The sequence below is a fragment of the Melospiza georgiana genome, chromosome 5 (assembly GCF_028018845.1).
Source record: "Melospiza georgiana isolate bMelGeo1 chromosome 5, bMelGeo1.pri, whole genome shotgun sequence".
Taxonomy (NCBI): Eukaryota; Metazoa; Chordata; class Aves; order Passeriformes; family Passerellidae; genus Melospiza; species Melospiza georgiana.
In genome coordinates, this window is record NC_080434.1 from 50,241,996 (window position 1) to 50,265,221 (window position 23,226).

Sequence of the window (23,226 nt, forward strand, 5' to 3'; positions counted from 1 at the left end):
TTGGTTTTTATTTTCATTATTACCATATATTTGCAATTGCACAGCAGTGCACTTTGATTACAAATTGGCCCAATGTAGCCAAATATTTGCTTCCATGTTTGTAAAGTTATAAGTAAAAGATTACCTTAACCTAAGACACTTAAGTGTGAGAACTCCAAAATATTTGGTTGCAGATTAATTTATTTGTACACCAAATTAAGGGTTAATGACCAAGTATGAGGCTAGGAAATAAGCACATAGGTAATTTATTTAATCTTTATGTGTTCTACAAAATGTATTTGCTGTGTTGAAGGCATGCAAAGGTTCAGGGTCAATGAACTAGCAGGCAGCCTGTTGTACCATGTCAAAGAAAAGCGAATAACCCCAAATTTTCTTAACAGTCTTAGTTATAGGAATACTTCAAAACACATTTTCTCCTTATTTTCCTGCTGAGCTATAAAGCTGAGCTTCACAGATAGCAAAAGACAAGAGTTATTGCTACTAATTAATGATTAAGACTAATCAGTTAATCTTTTTCATCTCTGTTGTAAGAGGCCAATTCAGGAAAAAAAAAAACCTACTCTTAGAATAAGTAGAAAAAATTTCTGTGCTAGAACCTAAGATATTTTTGATAGGCTGCTTGTGTAACATGACCCTTTTTCAAGTTAGTTTGAAGTAAGATGAAGTATTTTCCATGTTAATTCAAAGGCTGAGCACCTTATTGAGCCGTCCCACAAAGGGACATTATGCAAGAGTCCCAGAGCAGTACATAAGATCAGACCCAGTGCTCGTCTGGTACTCCAGGTCATCTACCAGACTGATAATTAAAAGTAGGAGTCTGGAAATCATATATGGCATTTCCTACTAATACTGTTTCCTTTTATGACTATTTTCAGCTCAGAAAATTTCCTGAGGCCAATATGACTTAGGAATCCCATTTAGTACAACCAGGAAGCCTTTTCTTCCATTTGGCAGTTGCATTCATTCTTTCAAAAAGAAAGCAAATCTATTTTTAGATTTAAAGAGACAGCATGAAACAAGCCAGCAGAACATGATTATTTGCAATCTGTCATGGCTTGAATAGTGATGCTGTCCTCTATCTCCTCTCTATCTCTTTTTCCTAACAAGCAAGTCACAAGCTACAAGTTTTTCTAGGATATGTCATTTCTGGAACACTGTGAGCACTATTGTGCTTAAGAGAGGGAGGGAGGGAGGGAGGGAGGGAGGGAGGGAGGGAGGGAGGGAGGGAGGGAGGGAGGGAGGGAGGGAGGGAGGAAGGAAGGAAGGAAGGAAGGAAGGAAGGAAGGAAGGAAGGAAGGAAGGAAGGAAGGAAGGAAGGAAGGAAGGAAGGAAGGAAGGAAGGAAGGAAGGAAGGAAGGAAGGAAGGAAGGAAGGAAGGAAGGAAGGAAGGAAGGAAGGAAGGAAGGAAGGAAGGAAGGAAGGAAGGAAGGAAGGAAGGAAGGAAGGAAGGAAGGAAGGAAGGAAGGAAGGAAGGAAGGAAGGAAGGAAGGAAGGAAGGAAGGAAGGAAGGAAGGAAGGAAGGAAGGAAGGAAGGAAGGAAGGAAGGAAGGAAGGAAGGAAGGAAGGAAGGAAGGAAGGAAGGAAGGAAGGAAGGAAGGAAGGAAGGAAGGAAGGAAGGAAGGAAGGAAGGAAGGAAGGAAGGAAGGAAGGAAGGAAGGAAGGAAGGAAGGAAGGAAGGAAGGAAGGAAGGAAGGAAGGAAGGAAGGAAGGAAGGAAGGAAGGAAGGAAGGAAGGAAGGAAGGAAGGAAGGAAGGAAGGAAGGAAGGAAGGAAGGAAGGAAGGAAGGAAGGAAGGAAGGAAGGAAGGCTCTTGGTGCCCCTGAGGCTTGGTGGCACCAAATGAGATTTGGAGAATCTTAATTTTTGAGCTTGATGTCTAAGTCCTTCCTCAGAGGCCTGTGAGTTTTTTGAATCTATACCTAAAGTCGTGATTAATTCTAGTACTACATATTCTGCATATACATATTTACTGCAGTAACACCACTCCTTCTTTGCTATGCTCTTTCCCATGCGAGGGACAAGGCCAGCATTTATGGATCCTTTACAAGGATCAAGACTAATCAGGGTAAGAGTAATTTTGAGGCCATGCAGTGCACTGGAGCGTTAGACATATGTCCAGTACATGCTGGTCAGACTGCCAGCAGTAAAGCCTATAATTTTTTTTTATTCAATTATTGATTCAGTCTTTAAAAAGTGATATCTATAACCACAGTTTTGTTAGTAAGCCACCCAATGTTCAGTGTATTGAGAAGCTAAGACATCCCATATCTACGCTTTCTGAAAATGAGACTGCCGAGTCTTTTTTAATTCAAAACTTATATATCACTTTCAGAGGTTTAGATAGTTAAAAATCTATTTACAGATCCTATCAAGTATATGTCAAATATGTATTTCAAGTCCAACAGGACCAAATCCTAAAATGTCCTGATTAGTCTAGTAATAGACCTGTCTGACCTCAGTGCTTTACAACTGATTTCTCCAACATGTGAATAATAAAATCAATATCTTAAGTACTGACCAAATCCAGGTTCCAGTTAAAAGCTCACAGACCTGACCATCTCTGTTTTTGATTCAGTGTGTCTGTTCAGACATCCACTCTGGAAACCACTAGAACATGATTAACAGCATCAGCAGAGTCACTGTCCAATGCAGTGTGGGCACAGATCAAAGCCCTTCTGAGGCTACAAAGCAAGTGGTGAAGCAACTCTATGCCCATTCCAGTAGTGATCTAGTTTTCCTTCTAACTCTGAATTTTCTGTAAAATGCAAAAACCTGCTTTTCATAGTCACTTGATCCTCCATGTTATTACAATTTTTCCTGTTCTCCAGTGGATTTCAGTGCAACACTGATCAATAATTAGTTTTCCAGACTTAATAACACTAGGAAAATACAATGGAAGTTTGTAGCTCAGATACTGCTTCTCACTGGTATTTATCTCTATCCATATAAGGGATATTACTACATCAAATGCTCTTTACAAGCAATCCATTCCTTTCTTTTGTAAGCTATATCCTTTTGGGAGTCAGAGCAGTGTGTATGGAGGAGAATATGAAGGCAAAGATCAGGAGAGTTTTTACAATCTTTGCCCAGTCCTAGAAGAGGATTTTGAATTCAAGTAATTCAGTGATTTCTGGAGTCTCAGCACTGATCATCAGCTGATCAGCAAGAAAGTGAATACTCTTTATCAAGAGAAGACTCTTCAAGTCTTATCAAGACTTCTCCAATGAAAGTGCAGATCTCTCTTTCTTGTCTCCCCAGACTTTTGGGGATTGAAGTGATATATGCTCCAGAGATATACAACAGTGGTATACAACATGCCACCGACCCTAAAAACCTTTGTTTGTACTACTACACAAGAACCTTTCCTTAACATCACTTTGCAGCCTCTGACTTCTTTGGAAGATGGTTGGTTTTTTTGCTGTACTTCACTTTATTTTGTCTGTGACATTAGCTAGCCTTATCAGTTTGTAAGCTCTGCATGTCCTGCTGTATATTCACTTTTCCAGGTCACCTGCAAGTAAAGAAAGATGAAAGTGCTCTTAACCACCCCAAAAGCTCTCCTCTTAACAAAATTCCACGTGATTCTTTATTCTTTCCCACCTTTCTCTCTAAACATTAATAAGCTCATTCTTCATCAGGCTGAATAGTGACTTGCATGTGACAACCTTACATGTGAGCTCTACCTGAGGAGCTGTGCTTGGGAATTTTGCAAAGACTGTGTGTGTTATGTGTGACTCCTCACCCATGTCCTCTCTGATGCAATGCTCACCAAGGCATTCATCAGGTTTGTTAACCAGACCTGCCCTTTTGCAAGAGACATCAGGAAGCTCTGCCTGAGAATGAGTTCTGTGGCTAATTTAGCAGAACCTGACCTTTCAGAGGAGGCTGGAAGGCCACTGGAGTGTGTAAGTATGGGATTGGAGGAAAAATACCCATGCTGAAACACGGAAAATGAGGAGAGACCTGTGTAAAACCTTTGGCTAAGCTCCATTGCACATTGGGATGCCAGTTTGGCATAAAATGATCATTGCACTACCTAAAAATATATGATTATATAACATATAGTAATATATGAGATAACCCAAGGATTTTTGCTCTATGAGACTTGGCCATAGCCATAGGAATGGCTTAGTCATAAATATTAGTTATGAAGAGAATTATATTTATTTCAAGGAAAAAATAACTTTCTCTACTGCTTTTTACAGAAAGTTACAGGAACTATTCATAACCATTTGCATTTAAACAATATTAAAATATTAGAATACGGAATTTTTGGTAGTATACTGACATAAAACCACAATTACTTTAGATATGCAGAGAAGGGGCTTATGCTTCTGACACAATTGGCAAGTCATGTCCCCAGCTTCACAGCTGCCGATGCTGTCAGCTTTAGAGTCTCAGCAGGAGAAAATTTATACCAAGGAGGTGCATGAACAGAGAGAGTGGGAGCTCCAGCTCCCTCCTGCTTTTCAGGATTCTCAGCAGTGTGTGTTTCTCACAAATAAACCGTTCCCAGCTGTCTGCCGCCTGCATTTCCAGCCCTGTGGGAGGCTATCCCCAGGCCCAGGTTAGGTGCTGGTGGAGGCTGGGTGACACATGTGACTGTCCCTGCCTGCCACAGATGACCACAGTGACCTCCCTCCCCCCTTCCCGACCCGAGTGGTTGTTATGTTAACAGCCATCACCACCCAGCCACCGCTCCCTCACCCTGCCAGGATGTGGTTGCCATGTCAACAGCCTGTTTGTGGCATCCACCCCAGGGAAGAAAAGGCTGGAGGTGTTGCCATGGAAACCATGCTGTCCTGAAGCATCAATAGAGCTGGTCTCTTCCCCACCTTTCCTCCCCGGAATGTTCTGCCTTGAAGCTGAGGAAACCCCTGGATGTGTCCTGCTCCATCCCACATTCCTTCCCCATGGCTGTGCTGGCCCCCACTCACCTGGCAGCAGCTTCACCTGGGGATGAGGTGGTGTGCAAGGGTGGCCTAGAGGGAGACCTTTCACTGTCACAGCACTGGAGCAGCTCTCATCTGGGGTCACAGTCCTCAGACAGAGTAATGTGAAGGACTCAGCTTCTCAGAGAACAGTGGAAATGAGAGGTCACAGATTGAACGGGTGAGGGAAGTGCTGGGTGACTGACTGTGGGAAGATGTAGCAGGGGACACACATCTAGATATACATTCTCAGACCAGGCTCGAATCATACAGCAACAACGACCAAAAAGACCTTTTAATCTAAAAATACTTCCTGCCTTACATCACTCTCTTAAAATTTAAAAAAGCTCCAGAAGGTGTGATTTCTTTCCGATAAGTTTGTTGTGGGAAGAAAGTGTCTGAACCAATTCTGTAGAAAGGCTGTAGTAAGAAAGTGTGAAAAAAATATTCACAAATCCAAATATTTCCATAGAACATTAAAATACACAAGCGCTTTTAGCACAGGTATTTGAACAGAGAAAATGAAAGGTCTTGACTGCACAACATAATGAAGCCCAGTTAATGAATCCCTGCTTATCCCTAGAACATCTGAACAAAGTGATTTCCTTTAAAGGATCTCTCCTCTATCAGAGGGAGCCTCTAGGAGATTTGGGGAAATTGTATATTAAAGGAGTTTGCAGATAATCTGAAGAATCAGAATGCTGATATTGCAGAAAAAAGCCACCCCCTAGTTTCAGGATCTCAGGACACTCACACACACTCAATATTTGGCTTCTTAAATGCACATTTTAGTAAGACAGTGATATAATAAATACTAAATAAGAAGCCTTTGCATACAAGAATACATCAGTACTTAGAATACAGGATGGTCAAGAGTTCATGTGCATACTCTGAGATTAAAAATACTGACTTGACACTAACACTGAGAAATGTACAATGTATTCATGTCATAGAGTTCCTCCTGTTGAATCATCCAAGGGGCAGAGATGGACTCTCCTCAGGGAGGAGCACTCTCTTAACTGTTGTTATTCATTTGCTGCTGCTTATCTAAGAGAAACATGTAACTGGAGATGACCTTACATAATCAAGAGGGTAACTTGGAAAAATGCCCAGATCGAGAGATTTTGTGCTGTACCTGCTAACAAAGACATCTTTCTATCTTACTTAGCCTTCGAAAGAAGAACTCTTGTTGTTCTCTAACTGGTATTACAGCTCAATTAATTGTCTGGAACGTGCTTACAGAAAGCTAGAAATCATCCTCTAATCTCATTCTAAAGGCCATTATTTCATTTGTAATTGAATGGATTTCAATCATACTTCTCATTATGATCAAGCAGTTTCAAATCCATCTCAAAGCTAACCTTTGTGTTTTGCTCTCCTCTGTGCTCAGCATGTGGCATACAAAATTGGCTCAGAGTATGACATAAAAGATTTGCAAACCATCATTATTTTTCACTTAACTTAGGGCTTTACCTCTGGGGAAATCTGAATTTGTGTAGAAACCTCAAATCATTCTATTCTCTGTATTGCTGAATATATGTCTTAATGTAAGTATATACAGTTTTTTCTGAACATCACTCATCTAGATTTGCCTAGGAAGAAGTTTCTCAGTTCCACATATATTTTCCTCATCCACTTTGAAAACCTGCCTCTTCTTTTGGACTTTGCAATGCCTGTAGCAGAGTTCTTCATTGGAGTTACATGCCGTATGAAAAACTGTTCTCATCTGATTATTTAATTTTTCCCCTTTCTTCCACAGTATGATATTGTCAATTAAAAAATCTTTACCACCTTTTAAACCAGTCATTATTTTACAGGTTTTACTTAAGGAATTCTGTGGCAGACTTGGAAACATCTACTTTTCTGAAGTTATATATAAGATGCATATGCCTCCTTTCAAGAAAATGCTTTCTTCTGGCAAAACACTTCATGGAAATAGCAGTGGCCCTACCATTAACTCTGCTAGGAATACAAGAAGCCTTACAATCAAAGTACATTGATCTCAGTCCATGGGCCTTTCCTGAAGAACTTCCAACCTAAAACTGGGGATAGAAAAAGCAATAAGGCAGGGACACTAATTAAGGTACATATGTCTTCAAATGGGTCTCTTTATTTTGCTTATTCAAATTTCTTAGCTTAGTGCTACTGATGTAGTAGAAGAGAGCTTTTAGAAGGAAATGAGACTAGTGGGGTGAAATTGGGTACTCTGTGTAGTGAAATAGCACGGAACAATGGAATTGAAGTTGGAGAAGAACCCAAACATGCCTCAGTTAATACTTACTAATTCAAATCTACTTTAAAAAAGTCAGTTTGTTACAAATTTTATCAGAATAAGGAATTAAAGACAAACTCTTCCAAGAGTAGCTTGAAAGAAGGCAAACTACTTGAGTGCTATGTCATGTGATGTAAAGAATGAAAATGAACAGGAAATTCTTCTCTGAAACATCAACTTCTTCAGGAACATTCATATTGACAGAAAGACTGTTCATTTAGCTACGACATAGAGGATAAATTCCTATCCAGAAGCAAGAGAATGTTAATCTATTGTCATTTATGTATGTAATATGAAATTACCTCATTTCAAAGTAATTTCAAAATGCAAAAAGAATAATTATTAAAATCAAATTCCCCATGATTTAAAACTGCATAAAAAGTTTCAAAGTAATGCCCTGAAACCATCACAGGATAATTTAATTGAAAAGCATCATTCTGGGTTTTAAGAACTTCAGAAAGAGTCTGGTTGCACATTTGTTGCTGTCTGTGTGAATATTAATGATTGAAAGGCTTGAATAGCATATACAGATAAATTATATATATGAGATAAATATTTTAGAACTTTTACTTGATTTTTCTGAAGGCCTGTGTTTCTCTGACTAAGGCATTAGTGTGGCATATACTGTTTCAAATGCAGATATTCCGCTCCTTCTACAAAATAGATAGAAAACAGACATTAATAAAAGAGACCTCTTACTAAGATTTCATTCCCCTGAAATTTTCATGTGGGAAAACTGTCATTGCTGCCACCCTGCACCTACTTTGATCTACTCTGCAGATTAAACAGAATGGAATTTACAAGTATACATATTTACATGTAGGGGACAGCAGATAACATCGTAACCTCATTAGAATTAATATAATAGGAGAGGAAACATGACACGTCCCTGTACGGGAGACCTGTACAGATCTCCAGCAGAGCCCCAGTTGAATCCTTTGGCACATTTCTTTCCTCATCCAGACATGGGAATTACAACATACATATTTATACTCAGCAAATATAAGATCAATTTTGAAAAGCAAAGTTCACAGCCAATATGGAGTGTGGAGCTGTTTGATACTAGAAGGACCAATGAGCCCCTCTTGTGCAAGTAGATAGCAATGGGAACGAGACAGAATATTGAGAAATCTTAAATGACAGCAGTCTGAACAATGGGAATAATAATGTGTGGAGTTAAAAGGGACAGAGAGACAGCCAGCAGATCTGCACCACCTACCTGAAATACTTTTGCCAAATTGTCAAAAAGGGCTTGACCAGCGCTGACTTTATGCTTGACTCCCCTGACTGTGCCATTTTTGCTGAGGATGTTGACTCGCTTTGTACCAAACCCCTTCTCTTTAGTGGCTCTGACCAGAATGAGCAAGTCGTCCTGCTCGTTGTCATTCTCATCGCACTCCGACCCCGCGTGCCCGTTGTGCTGCCCGTCCACCTCGCTCAGCCGGCTGGTCTGGTCGGTCTCGGAGCTGCTGGCGTACTCGGAGTCCAGCGAGTCGGCGGCCTCGCCGTCGGCGTACACCTCCTTCAGCACCCGCCCGCTGTGCGAGGACGCCACGCGGAACCGAACCTTCCTCAGCAGCCGCTCGCCGTCCGCCTTGGCCTCGCCCTTGAACATCGCCTCCTCCATGGAAATCAGCAGCTTGCATTGTTCCAGCGTGGTGCCCATTGCACTCGCCAGTCTGTCACACTTAACAACAATATCAGCGCTGTTTTCTGCTGACAGGGGTTCTCATATTAAACTAAAGAGGGTTCCCAAGAAGCCGCTGCCTTCTGCAGTTAATAATGGATGCATTTGTGCTATGGTTACCTTTAAACTAAAACCTGTAAAGTGATCTCGTTAATTAAATATTAAAAGGACATTGTGTACTTTTTAGCACTAAGGAAGAAAGCAAGAAAGGGAGAAATTATATTCATTGATTAAAATAAGGGGAAGGGAAAGGAAGGGAAGGCAAGGCAAGGCAAGGCAAGGCAAGGCAAGGCAAGGCAAGGGTTCAAAAAGCATTTGGACAATGCTCCCAGGCCCACAATGTGACCTTTGGGGTGTTCTGCATAGGGGCAGGAGCTGTACTTTGGTGACCCTTATAGGTCCCTTTGAACTCATTATATTCTCTGATTCTGTGATTCTGTAATAAACAAAATAATAGCAATTACACAAGTGTATATGAAGGCAGTTTGATTTGCTAAAAATGGCAAAGAGGAAGAGTTTTTCATGAGACCTACAAAGTCAAAAGTGTTTATATTCATTGCATCTGGGGGAATCATGAAAAACTTCAGCACCTGAATCAATGATAAGTGCATTTCTTTCATCAAAACATTTAACTCCCCTACCAGTCCAACTTCATTCACCAAAGTCTGCTTTTTACACAACCTTTTGGAGATTCAGCAAGGAGCTGCTACTTGATGGTTTTCAGTGCTGACCTTTTCACAGACTGGCAGAGCAGTGGAGAAACAATGAGTCAGAATTTGTTGCACATTTATTTAATAACACAATGTTAGTAAATAAAACTGAGTTGTAGCTAGCACCACACAGCAACCACAGCGTATGTTCTGCTTTGTCAGGGACTGGGCAGAGGAATCTGAACAAGGAGTAGGAGAAAGCTAATTAATTGAGGCAACAAGGATCAACAATAAGAAGCGGGGTAACATAGATTCATCCACAGGAAATCACATTGTCCTATCCTAGCAAATCACAAGTAAGGGGTGCCACAGTGTTCAGCACCCAGCTCTAGATGTAAAAATAACCAAACCACACTTGAGGTTTCTAGCTGTCTACTCAATATCATGTAGTAGCACCTTAAACCTCCAAGCTGCTTCTGAGTTTGCATGATGATTCCTACTTACAGTGCTATTTCTCTGTTTTCTTCATTTAAAGAAAAATGCAGCATAAAGACCTTAATCCCCTTCTCACTTTCCTGACAAACATTCCCTAGACACTCTCCACAGCTTAATTTTCCCTCTAGACTCATGAATACTGAATTTCTTCCTGAAGGCTGTGACCCCACAACAGGTGTAGGCATGAAATGAGTCCCTAGATGCTCAGCCAGCCCAAATGGTAACACCTGCACGCACAAGCAGCTGCAGAGCTTCAAGCATCTGAGACTTTCTGGTCAAGATGTTAAAAATGCAGGCTCAAATCTTTCAATAATTATGTGGGGGTTACTTTGACTTTATTTAGAACAAGAGGCATGAAAATATTGTTCTTCAGCCCAAATAAAATCATGATTTTTCAAGGCTGAAATCTAAAATTACTTCTCTCCCATCCACAAAATGGAAACACAATGATTAGTGGCATTTCATAGCACTCGTGTTTGCCACACTTCTTTCTACATAAGATGATTCACTGTATTATTAACAACTATAACTAATGAAGAAAAAATAGGTAAAAATAATAAGTTACAAGAGTTAAAATACATTGTTACTTATCTTTCAAAGAGAAACATCTAGTATCCAAGTCTGTACTAATATTGAATACAGTTATAAGAATATTTGTGAAATTCATTTGAGGAGGAGGATGCTGAATCACACTGATTGTCATAGCCACTTGCCCACAGGAGTTTTGACAAGAAATATATTTCATTAGTACTAAAATGTGACTCAGAACAAAGAACATTCTGTAGAAGAATGAATAGTTCAAAGTATCTTTCATGGAGTCATCCAAACAGGGCTGCAAGACACCTGGAGAAATTACTCAGCCTGCTACCTATGCTGAAGTTAATTATATCATAGTATTTCCATGACTATCTGAGTGGCTTGGAAACCTGAAGTAACTTACTTTGTTCATATTGATTTTTATTTAAACAATACAAACCAACTGTCTTTCAATTAATTGCCACACATTTAAAACATCAGATCCTCTAAAACATACATATTTTGCACAAAAATTTTGACTCCAATTGGCACTATATGTCCTTTAACAGAAACCATTTTACTGCTGTTGCAGGCAATGAGTAAGCTTGTATTGTCTGGAGCACAAATAACTTGATGATACCTGAGTGACTTAGAAAGTTAATTTAGCATTGAATAAATGCAGAATTAATCAGTACCACATTTTAAAAACACTCCAAATACTGTTCACATCTTGTACTCTGTTAGTTGGAAATTAGCTCATTGTTTAGTTTCATGGCAATTCCATTATTCACTGGGAAATATTTTTATGTTCTGCTTATGACAAATAAGAAACTGTATGCATAGTTTTCTCTGCAAAAGAAAATAATTAAGCAAAGTGGAGAGTGCGTCTTGACAGAAGCATTTACATGCATAAGATTCCATCCTGGTGTTCCAGCTGTGGACCTTCTGTGAGCAAATTAGTGATTTTGGGTCTAAGTGCACATATCCAGTAGTAAACAGATTAAGACTCTAAACAGGTTGTATATGTGACATAAGACATTTGAGAGTTCAAAAACCTGAGATGCATATATTTGTACCATCTGCCTGTCGCATCCCAGCACAACAGAAAAGATAAAATTTGACTGAGCATCTCTGTTCCTCCTGTAGACTAAAACTGTATTAAATGTCTAAACTCACTCCATTTGTACAGTTTGATGCTGTACCCTGCCAACTCTTTTATTTCTGTTTATCATTTTCAGCTTTCCTACACACACTTCTGCTCATTCAAAGGCTTATCTCATTTAATGAGCAGTATCTGTTAAAAACTCAGGAGTTTTACAGTAGTGAGATATTTCTTGTCCATAATTTTAACTCTTCCTGAATCATTTGGCAATTGTAAGTTCTTGTTTCTGCTTAGTTTGGTTCTAATGCTCTGCCACTGATTAATTCAAGGACAGGGGTTCCAGCAACCATAAAGTCAAAGCACACAGGAAATAAAGTGTCTCTAGAGAGATCTCGCTTGGATAGAGAAACATTCTGTAAAAAAAAGAGCAAACACTTGTAAATAAGCTATTTAATCCATTCCTTTTTATGTGGCTGTTTCATTTCACTAGGAACTGGAGCAACACATTATCCTGATGCTGTGATAAATAATATGGCTGCCAATAAAATCCACAGATATATCATGTTTAATATATCACTAAGTTGAAAGAAACAAAGAAGATGATGCTTCTGCTAATTGTTGACTTCTGCTGCTTCTGCTTGACATAGAACTAAGATTCCAGTACTAGATGAAGACGAGGAGACAGATGCTGCCCGTGGAAAACTGAAAGACAAACATTACTCTGAGACTGACATCTGAGAATTCAGGCTCCGTGAAAGAAGGTACCTGCAGAGGCAATTCATTACATCTTTCATCCATGACAAAGTAGAGAAGTCTAGATAATAAACTTAGTCTCAATATTTACCTTTTAAATCGCTCATATTAGGTCAAGTGAGGCAAAGCCTTTAATACTTTTATAATGAAAAATGAAGCTAAAGTAGCAATAACATTATGCCAAGTGAGACCCTTATAGCTGTAACAGGAAGGAAAAAAAAACCCAGAAGAGAATAGAAGGAAACTCTGATCTCATTTATAATTCTGATGTATTTTCTTTAATATATAGGTAAATCTTGCTGTCAGAGTTCATCATACATATACATACTTCAATTTCTACACCTTACACAGGTAGCAAATCTCCCCTAGGTGTTCCATTTCACTAAGTTTGGAGCACTACCTGCTTCGACTCTGGAAAGAACCACAAATCAATAACATTAAATTGTAGCAAAATGTTTGAAAGGGTACAGTAATCTAGACATGTATTAAGAAGCAAAGATTGTTTGCACTTTGCTGAAGAAGTGTAGAGTATGCTGTTTGAAATTATTGTTAAAAATGTACCTCATGACATTCCCATGGATCAGAGAAAAAAAGGTATAAAAAAAGAATAAAATTTCTGGCATTCAAATAGCAGCAAAATGGAACCTGAATCATGAAATGAGACTTCAGGAGAGAATATGTAAAAAACAAAGAACAAAATGGGCTGAAATCAGCAACTACCTTCTTCATTTCTGAACATGTGTCCATTTTAATAGACCAGTTTACCCTGTGACAAAGCATTATACGCTCTGCTTTGATGCACAGCGTGTGCAGGGCCATTTTGTGTGATGTATTTGCAGGTTACTAAGTATATATAACCAGCCTGTAGCTGACTTGATACCAACCACACTGGTGTCATGCATCATTAGACAGATGGTATGAATTCACAGTGACATGTCTTATGATACTAACTTTTTTTTTCACTCTACAAAGGACTGTTTGCAACTGTCTCCAACTCTATTACGCTGGCAGTTATGAAAAGCACATTCTGTAATCTCTAATTCTTAATACAAAATTAGCAGAGTAGTAATCGGGACACAGATATTCAAAAGACCTGGATTTCCCTCTTGTTGTTGGGGAGCAGGTTTATAAAAGCATGTGTGGTAAGCTGAATTTGTTCATTTTGCTACAAATAAGTTTGTGAACAATATGCTCTACACTATAGAGATTACAAAATCAAATAAACTGAATAGTGAATGCTAACCAAACTGTTTCTATCTGAGACAGATTTAGTGCATTTCCCACATGTTCAGAGAAGGAATATTCCATTTGCTAAGTCAGCAAAACATCTGTCTACTTTTCTGCAGGTCAAGAATCACTTTTTGACTGTAGTAAAGTTCACGAGGACACTCAGAGCATGTTCATGTCCCCATCAGAGAACTCTTGCATCTGGCAATTGTTTGTCAGGTTTAGCAGCTGCTAAATGGAAATAATACAGACAAGAACAAACCAAGCATACTGTTGCTATTGTAATGCCTATTTATTCATATGGTAAGTGCTTTACACTGTCATTTTATTTGTAGATTTCATTTAAGTTCTGTTAAACAATTGTTAGACAGAATGTCAAGGGTTTTGTGCCTTTATTTCTGTTTACAGTAGTGAATTGGGTGCAATTTTTGTTCCATTTATATAATGAAGGAATTAAATGAATGTGGAAATCAAGACCTGTGTCTAGGCCAAGCACCCAAGTGCACAAGGACCGACAGAGACACAGGGAAACTTTCTGCTATCCTTTTTGCTAGGGTGAGCAGAAAGCATCCATTTCCAAAATTTTTAGAGAGGATTGCTCTACATTGCATTTGGAAATGCAACCAATTAGTATCCTGAACTTGAAATTCACAGCCATTTCAAGAGTTCATTCATTTCTATTTTTCCCACAGTAGGTTTTCATAAAAGTCAAGCTGCTGAACTAAACACAGAAGCAGCAGTACATGAAAAGCTTCTGTCATTACATGGCACTTCCAGACTTAATTTGTTTATTTACTCTGGACAAAGTAAAAGGTCAGCTATTAAATATGTTACATTTTATCTGAGTCATGCAAAGCAAAGACCAGTTTTCCTGCAGGAAGGCCTGGAAAACACTTATAGCCTACTGACTGCAGTAGTAAGAACAGTGGCTAGAAATTTTGATCCATGCCAGATAGCTGATAACCAGCACTATTTTTTGTTACTTCTCTTACCAAACTGGTATAAAAATTCATTGTTTGTAGCTCTTTCTTTTTCTAGTCATGTAAGTGGTCACCATACCAGATGTGTAAATGTTAGCTGTTTCTCCAGAAGTTCTAGCCTGTAGCTACATCCCAAAGTTTTTGGTGGGCACAAATTTTACAGTTTAGATTAGAACTGAATTCCTATGTTCCATTAAGCTCCATTAAGACCTCTACTATATCTTCTCCTGAGTTCTATTTGAACAGGAAAAAATAGTGACAGAAAAATATTTCCATTAGAGCAGCAATTTGTAGAGGAAAGAAAAACTTTGTTGTGAAAAAAATGTTGTGTAAATAAGAAGCATCAGGGGGAAAAAAATCTTCAATTCAGCAGAGAATAAAAAAAAGCATGTAATAAGATGGACTCAGCTAGAATGTTCCTTCATGTGATGCATGGGCCAGATATTAAAACAGACATTTAGTTCCACCCACCCAAGTAACACCACGAGTTTCTGGGGCCACATACACAGTCAAGACTTCCTACTTGGGGTAGGATTAAGTACAGAGAGTGTACCTCCCCACCAACCCACCTCATTACTGACAGGCAAGTCCCAGGGAAGGAGATCTGGGTGCCAGAATCCAGCACAGAACACATCTGAGGGTCAGCTAAAGGTTTGCTAGGCTTTGGAGCAACCACTAAAAAAAAAGAAAAAAAAACCCAGAAAAATGTTGTTTTCTGTCTGATGATTCCAATGGCTCTGCCCAAGCTCTACTGAGCTTGGATTCGCTTTCATTTACGCTGGAAACTATAGGTAGGCCTGTGTTGAGAAAGAAAAAAATTGAGATTAGAAGATAATAGCAGAGCAAAATATTTGTAAACAGTCCTTTTAAGTTCTCCTTAAATTTCCCAAATGTGAAAATGTCTTCCCATATTTTTTTTGTTTGAAATCTGACCTAAAATCTGATACCACTTCTCCATCACATGTCCCAATCCAAATACCAAAGCTTTGGAAGAAGAACCTACTACAGAAAGCTCTGATTCACTAGGAAGAATATCTCCTCCTGTATCCATAATGCATTTATCATTGTTTTAGTGACTAAGGAAGAGCCAGGAACTTTAAAAAGAGATACACTCTTTCCTTGTAAAGAAAAATTACTAATGACAGTTTTCAAGGTTTGTTTTCAAGTATTGTAATCAGTCCTTCATTGCAAACAAAGATGAAAAAGTCAGCATGAAAGCTTCAGAGAGACATTTCCATTCTCAGAGCTCCACATGAAACAGTTTCAGCAGCAGCAGAGATTCCTGAACCCTGTCCTGAAATTCCTCATACATCTATTTCTCCTAGCTCCCACTAGAGATAGAGGCCATCTTTCTGTGTTTGGCTGGTTGAAAAATATAAATAAGATAAGTATCAGGAATAAAAGGACCTGGCATTCTGTTACATTGAAAAGAACTAACACTAGTGAAATTCAGTTTAGTGCTGCTCTTTCTCATGTGATTCATACCCATTTAAAGTACCACAAGTACGCTTTTCAGGTTGTCCATGTTTATGGATAGCTTGTCCAAGTAGTATCATCTAAATAAAATTTCAAATTCTGTCAAACTTCTGTCCTCTTTTGACTCATAAATATGTGCACATTTCAGGCACAAAATCCTTGTAGCTCTTTTTATAAAGTAGGTATGTTAGGCCTGCATGTTGCTTTTAGCATTTTGGACAAACTCCAAGTAGATCATTGAATTCAGCTTGCCCCACTCCCTCAAGACAGAGACCAGTGTTTTGGCAATACTGGGACGCTCCCACTAAGACCAGAAGAAGGGGATAAATAGGATTCACAGGATTCACAGTGTCTTTCTTTTCCTATTTCTTTCTCCTTCTCCCTCTTTACCTCACATTTACTGTTAAATTAAAATCCATGCTATTGACTTTGGTACATGGTCTCATTTGCACCTTAATTTGAGTAGAGACATCTCTAATAATTTTAATAACTGGCTCTTAACAAGGTGGAAAATTCTGCTGCTGAGCATGCAAATATCTACCATAACCCTCGATCTGACTTGAAGCACATATCTTGCATGCCTCCCTCAAGCATTCCACTATGTACCACTTCTGACATTTATTTTTGAGCCAAAAACATGACTACTAGTCATTTATGGCTTTCATGGGAGAAAAAAATATATTCAGTGCTTTCTTCTTATCATTTTCTTCTCCCCGGAAGACCAAATCATTATTGTGATAATAGACAGTAGATACTCTAGCAATAATAATATATAACAGTGTAGTTTAGGTCTCATTTCACACCCAGAAATATAAGTGATGAAAATAAGATAAAGGACTTTCATTTAGTTTTATTGTTACTAGCTGATGTCATCTCTATTATTCTTGCTGCAGGTTTCTTTCATTCAAAACTTGATGAATCTCTGTATGTTTGTTCTCCATGTCTTCAGATTTTTCAGCTAAGACAAGAAAAATTTTGTGAAGTTGGGTTTTTTCCAAATGCTGTTGAACATGACATCACAATGCCTCCTATATAAAGAAGATGATTTGCATACAGCGTGATTCCCCATAGAGCCATCAGCTGATAAGAAATGTCATCCAATCCCTGAATTGCTATGCTGTTTTTAATTTAAGGTGGATATGAATTTTTGTGACAGAAATATTTCTCTATATACAAATATGTTCAATCCTAGATGGTGTTTCATACAGCCTTCAGGATATCAGAAACATATCAGCCTTCTCTTATGTTCCTCTGGGGAGAGTTTAATAGCCATGAATTCCCAAAGGTAAATCATTATGTCGTCTGGAGGCAGGAGAACCATTCATGGACACAGGAAAGGTGAGACTGGTTTGACTTTTCCCCCTGAAAGTGAACCATAACAGAGCCTAGAGGCAAACAGAGGAAGACCAGATAGAGGGTATTGGCCTGTTTAATGGCTGAGGTAATTGCAAGAGGGATGAATCATTAGGTCACTTAGCTGTGTTTTCTCAGCAAACAAATGGGGAATCACCTCACTCATGTGAATCAGAGAAACGCTTACTGTGAGCAGGGAAACAATGTCAGCAAATGCTTGTCTGGACTGACTGATGAAACCACTCTGAAGCTGGGTGAAATCTCTGCCTTATACCAAGGGAAACTGAGAGCACAGTCAGTGCAGATGAGCAGCCCGGGCAGTGATTCACCCACTGGCGCAGGATGTCAGGCTCTGTCAGAGCCAGGCTCTGGGTGACGCTGGCACGCTGCAGCCCAGGCAGGTGCAGGAGGCTGCAGAGGCACCAGCAGCACAGGAGGGAGGCTTCCTTCTCTGTCTGCCAATGGAGAAACAGGTACTTTTTGATCCAGAGGAAGGAAAAGCTTGGAAGGACAGATTATGGGTTTTTTTTTCTTCTGGCACTGATTGTTTCAAAACCATTGGGAACAAATGATGCAATGAGAGGCAGCTTTTCCACCACACTTGAGCGCACTCTTGCTATCACAAATCTAGTTATTTATGACTCCAATTTGCAGTCATTTCCCTGGGCCATTCATCTGCTATTTAAAAAAGGAGATGACAAACATTGTCCCAAAGTATATACACATACCATAGCACCAGGGAAAAAATTACAATATGATGCCTTCCCCCTTAGCTACTCCTAATCCCTTTAGAGACTGTTCTTTGGAAGTGGGAAACACTGATGCACTGACTGAGTACCCAGCACTCTGATGTTTGAACACTGTTTAATGGGTTGCTTTGTACAATAGAATTAATCATATCTCTTCAGTCATATATTCTTTTGTTGCTGTTATTATTATTGTTACTAAGAGTATTATCATTTCGGTCTTACTTACCAAGAATAGCCACCATACTCCATTCTTATCCTTTCTTTTCATTGCAACTAGGATTTTGGATACTCCAGCTGAGTTAATTCAATTTACAGGCTCATTAACCAGACTGCAAATGGAAGGGGAAGTCAGTGTATCTCCACATGAATTCTCAATATCAGAATGGTCTCTGGGTCTTAAAATCTCAGGAGCTTCAGGTGCAGCATCAGTCTGATTTCTTATACTTGCAACCCAAAACAGGATCTAACAGGAAAAAAAAGTGGCAAAGAAATGGAAAGAAAATTGTAATTCTTTTTCCTCCACTAAATACTAAGTTGCATGTCATTTTCTTTATATGCTTCCTGGTCAAATCTTTACAAATAATGACTGACTTGCCGAAAGGTTTGTACGCTGAATCTCTTTTTTTTTTTTTTTTCTGATTTATCTTAAAGCAGTTTCAAAACTAAAGAATTATTTTTTTCTCTCTGAATCTTTGTATTTCTAGCTCTTTCTTGATTTGTCACTGCTGAGAGACAGTGACAGCATTCAACACTGTTTCCTGAAGCCTGTCTGAGGGCTGTATCCTGAGCCTGTACAGCTTTTTCAATGTAGCCAGCCCCCCACAGCATTATTCTGATCACAATGCTATTCCACCATTTAGTTATGAGGTTCTTTCAGTGAGTGTGAGATTCCTTCATTTATCAGTGGCTTTCTGATTAGAATACCTTTTTGGAGGGGCTTTTTGTTTTGTATTGAATTGTTTTGGTTTTATTAGTTTAACTGTTAACTTGCTATTTCCAATTTCTTTGCTCCATGGAGCTGAATTATATCAGTTCCCAAAGTATGCAGCCTTCAGCAGAACACACATATAAAAATGACTATTTCTTTTGTCATGTGTATTCATCAGAGACAATTTCAAATGCACACTATAATTTTCTTGGGTTTTTACATTTGAAGTATTCTCAAAGGTACACAATTTCAAACCAAATTTTGGGGAGGATTTGTGGCAGTCCTAATTCTAAGTAAGCTTAGCAGGAACTCTAACTGCCTCCTCACCCCTCCATCAATGGTGTTGAGCTCAAGATATTGACTGAGCTGCAGCACATTTAATTTTAAAGTTTACCCTTAGTCCCCAGTTAACCACACATGCCTCAAACAAACCCTGTTCACAGGCAGTGGCCTTTATGCCTGGCAGTTAAATGCCTGGTGACTAAATGTCACCTCTCTGAATGCAAAAGCTATTTCATTGTCCAGAACTGTCCCTGGAACACTGAGCAGCATAATGATTCCTGATAAAATAGGCACCTGAGATGTCTGATACTGCAGTGAATTTTCATGGACATGCTCTGTCACTAAAATGCCTTTACTGTGATCTCCAAAGGCATTTATTGCATCCAAAAATCTCCTTTCACTGGGACTTCAATTCCAGGCCAAGTAATTTGTGAGATTTACCCTCACAAATCTTTCTGTATCTTACTCTTTGAGGGAGAGTTTCTCATTTTCCTGCAGCAGGCTTTGTTTATTTTCAACAAAAACAACCCAGATGAAAGCTAAATCTGGGCAGGCGAACACTCCTTTTCAAATAGTGAAACATTTTGGTGGTTGATCTCTAGTGCAGAGATCAGATTTAAGGATAACCCAGTGACTGACACAAATTAATCTTAGTTATCAATGGCACTTTCTAAATGTTCAAAACTACTGAGTCATGTCCCCTAAAACCTGAAGACTGGGTAGATATGCAATTTTAAAATGCGCATATTTCTGTTCTCTTTGATCTTGAACTCTTTTGTTATTTTCAGACCTTTCCTTGCAAACATACAGAGAACCATCACATTTTTTCAGACAAGCTAAGATCTCCATGCAGTCCTTTTACTTCAGCAGTTATACAGTTGCCCATGACCATCTCCAGTCAGGTTTTGAGTAATCACATTTTTCAATCTTGTGCTGAAGGTCACCAGTCATTGTGATATAACAAAATTGCAAGAATTGCCGACGTTGGTATCTTACAGTGAGTTGCAAAAGGGTGCATACAGCACCTTGCATCTCTCTTGAACCTCTTTTGTATAGTGAATTGTGTAAGGATAGGCCAGCAGAAGATACAGCCAGTAACTCACACAGCAAAAGTTATTCTGTCCTGTGAGATCTCAACACCTGACATCCAATCCATCAGCCACTTGCTGACATGGATTTCTACAGTCAGTTCTTGCCAGGTTCACATTATCACAGTGGATAAGCACCTAACCTTATTTTAGAATATCTTCACAACATGCAGAAGCATTCATCAGCTATCCACATTGTTAAATCAGGGAACAGCTGGATAGCAAGTTGCCAGCCCTTGCTACGGGAGGACTCCATGTGTGGAGGGACCTCAGGGGTGAAGTTCTTTACAGAAGCTGGATACAGAACTATCTATAGTTCACATGTCTTTTATTGTCCTATTTTAGTGCCAGTGTTTTAATATTTTAATATTAACATAGACCTTTCTCAGAGGGATGCTCTGACTGCCTCCTACAAGGGTGAGGGAGACTTGTGAAGGTTGTGTGAACACAGCAGGCATGCCAGCAGCTAATGGAAGAAGCACTCTGATCTTTGAAGTAAATATAGACTCTGTGCCATTTCCCAGGCCCTCAGTGATACTCAGGCACTTCAGTCCTCCTGGACAGACCTAAATCTCATAATAGGAGATGGAGTTTCTGAGCAGCTCAAAGAATACACAGTATCTGTGGTACTGTATGGCATTTACCTGCACCAGCCCACTATTAGTGTTCAGATGGCTGGACCAGTCTTTCTTGATGAAAAAGTTGAACTCTAGACCACCTGTCAAATTTTATTGTTGTTGTTTCAGTCTCTCTTCCCTTTAAAAATGTCACAGGCACTCAGTAAGGCACAGGGTTAAAGCCTCACTGAGTCAAGAGAGGGTCAAGAGGCTGAAGAGGGGGCTTTTTGTGCCTCTCCCTTCAGCAGCGTGACACTGGAGGGCAGCACAGAGTACAGCAGGGAAGCAAGTTATAATTTGCATGAGCAAATGGGATACAGTTCCTGTCAGAAACACTGATGGGAACTAAGGGCATGGTTCTTCATTTTTAGAATCTCAGCTACAGTTTAAACAATGTATTTGCCTAAAGGTTTTTGGTTTTTTTTAATACTGCTTTTAAAAAAATACTATTTGTCAAATCTGGAAGGGAAAAAAAATTTCTCACAGAATGCCTTTCATGCTTTTACGAGCTCTGTATCACCATTATTTGTTCATGTAATATGGACTTCTTTCCTGATAGACAAGGATGTCAATTTTTATACACATTATGCCCCCAATTATACAAGGAATGTTTTAATCAAACACTGTATCTGAACACCTTAGAAATTTGTACACTTTTGGCTACACAGATTTATGTTTCTTAGGGTTTATTACTCTATCATTTGATATCATTCATAGGCCTGAAAAAATGTTCATTCTGGGATAAAAGTCAGCATATAGTGTGATAATATTACTTACAATAATACCGTTATTGTATTACTGAAAAGACATATGTCCTGTAAAATGCTCATTTATACTGATAAATAATTGATTTGAATAAAAATGAAGTTTAAATCCCAGTTTTGGTTTTATGTGACTGGCTGGAGTAGATGTACACACATGCACACTTACTGGAATGAAATGGATTAATGTGCCTTGTTATTTTCCTAAGATTGTTTTTTTCTATTTCTATTTTCCTTCTAAGATTGTTTCCTCTCTGTTGATGCCCTCAATTCATAAGACTACACTAGCCAGCACATATGATGGGTTTCAAGAGCTAATAGGTTTCCTTGGTGCACAGTAATTGAATTTGGTGCCATCAGCTAGAGCCAAGAGTCTCACTTCACCTTACAGTAAATTAATAATGCTGATGTCCTTTCATTTTTAACAAACACATATTGATGGATTTCACATGTGTATCACAACCTCTTTGCCATGTATTGTTCAATACAACAAACTATTTGCATCTGTGTTTCAGTGTCAAATTTGAATTTGATACTTCTATCTTCCTTCCTCTGTCTAAACTTCCCTCATCTTGAAATATTTTTCTCTGACTTGCAGGCACTGTTAACAAAAAAATAAAGCAGAGTGAGAAAGATATTAATTGGTATAATCATTTCCATTTGTTTCATAAACAATGATTTCATTAGAAGCAAATATTTTATTATGGCAAATTCTCTGAAAGCCTTTTAATCAAATGCAAAAATCCTGGCAAATTGAGTGGTCAAAGCAGAAACATTTGCATATTAAGCAAAGTTTTCACAGTCCTTCTTTTTCTCCACTGCTCTGATCCCCTGCTCATCTGCCTCCCCACCACTCAAGGCCTGCTTCTTTGCCTGCTTCTTTCTGATCTCTTTTGTTGATCTTTCCTTGGAATCTCTACTCTTTGCAGTAAAATAAAATTATTATTTAGAATGTCTAGCTTGTAAACTTCCAGCAATATACGTATTAATTTTCAGAAATCCTGATTTATAAGCTATAAAAAAGAAATGCATAGTTCCTCTAACTGGAACAAGATAGATCACAGCCAAGTCATTTCCCACCAAATTTTCAAACTATGCAATTTGCTATTTCATGATCAATAGATGGTGTAATGCAAAAAGTGATTTCATACCTCTCTGGGTCCTGTAATAAAATAGTTTTATTACACCAGAATTATATGTATTATCCTCAAACTAACTGTAGAGCTTCATGTGCTATCTTGGGAAACATACAAATTCCTATTGAATTGGCTGATACTTTAACTGTGCTTTTTTTTAGAGTTTGACCTGAGAAAGTTATCTGTCTTCAGTGTTCCTAGAAACCTAGTATTTTAAGGGGGAA

The 23,226-nt window shown here is 38.8% G+C and overlaps 1 protein-coding gene across 2 annotated transcripts in view; it reads right to left on the bottom strand.

The window, feature by feature from the left end:
- GRXCR1 (glutaredoxin and cysteine rich domain containing 1) overlaps window positions 1-9,025 on the bottom strand; it is a 39,255-nt gene extending 30,230 nt beyond the window's left edge. For both annotated transcript variants that reach the window (XM_058024616.1, XM_058024617.1), the window contains exon 1: window positions 8,422-9,025. In XM_058024616.1, the coding sequence (XP_057880599.1) occupies window positions 8,422-8,868 (447 nt within the window). In that variant the 5' untranslated portion in view covers window positions 8,869-9,025. The remainder of the gene's footprint in view (window positions 1-8,421) is intronic.
- Between the last annotated feature and the right edge of the window lie 14,201 nt (window positions 9,026-23,226).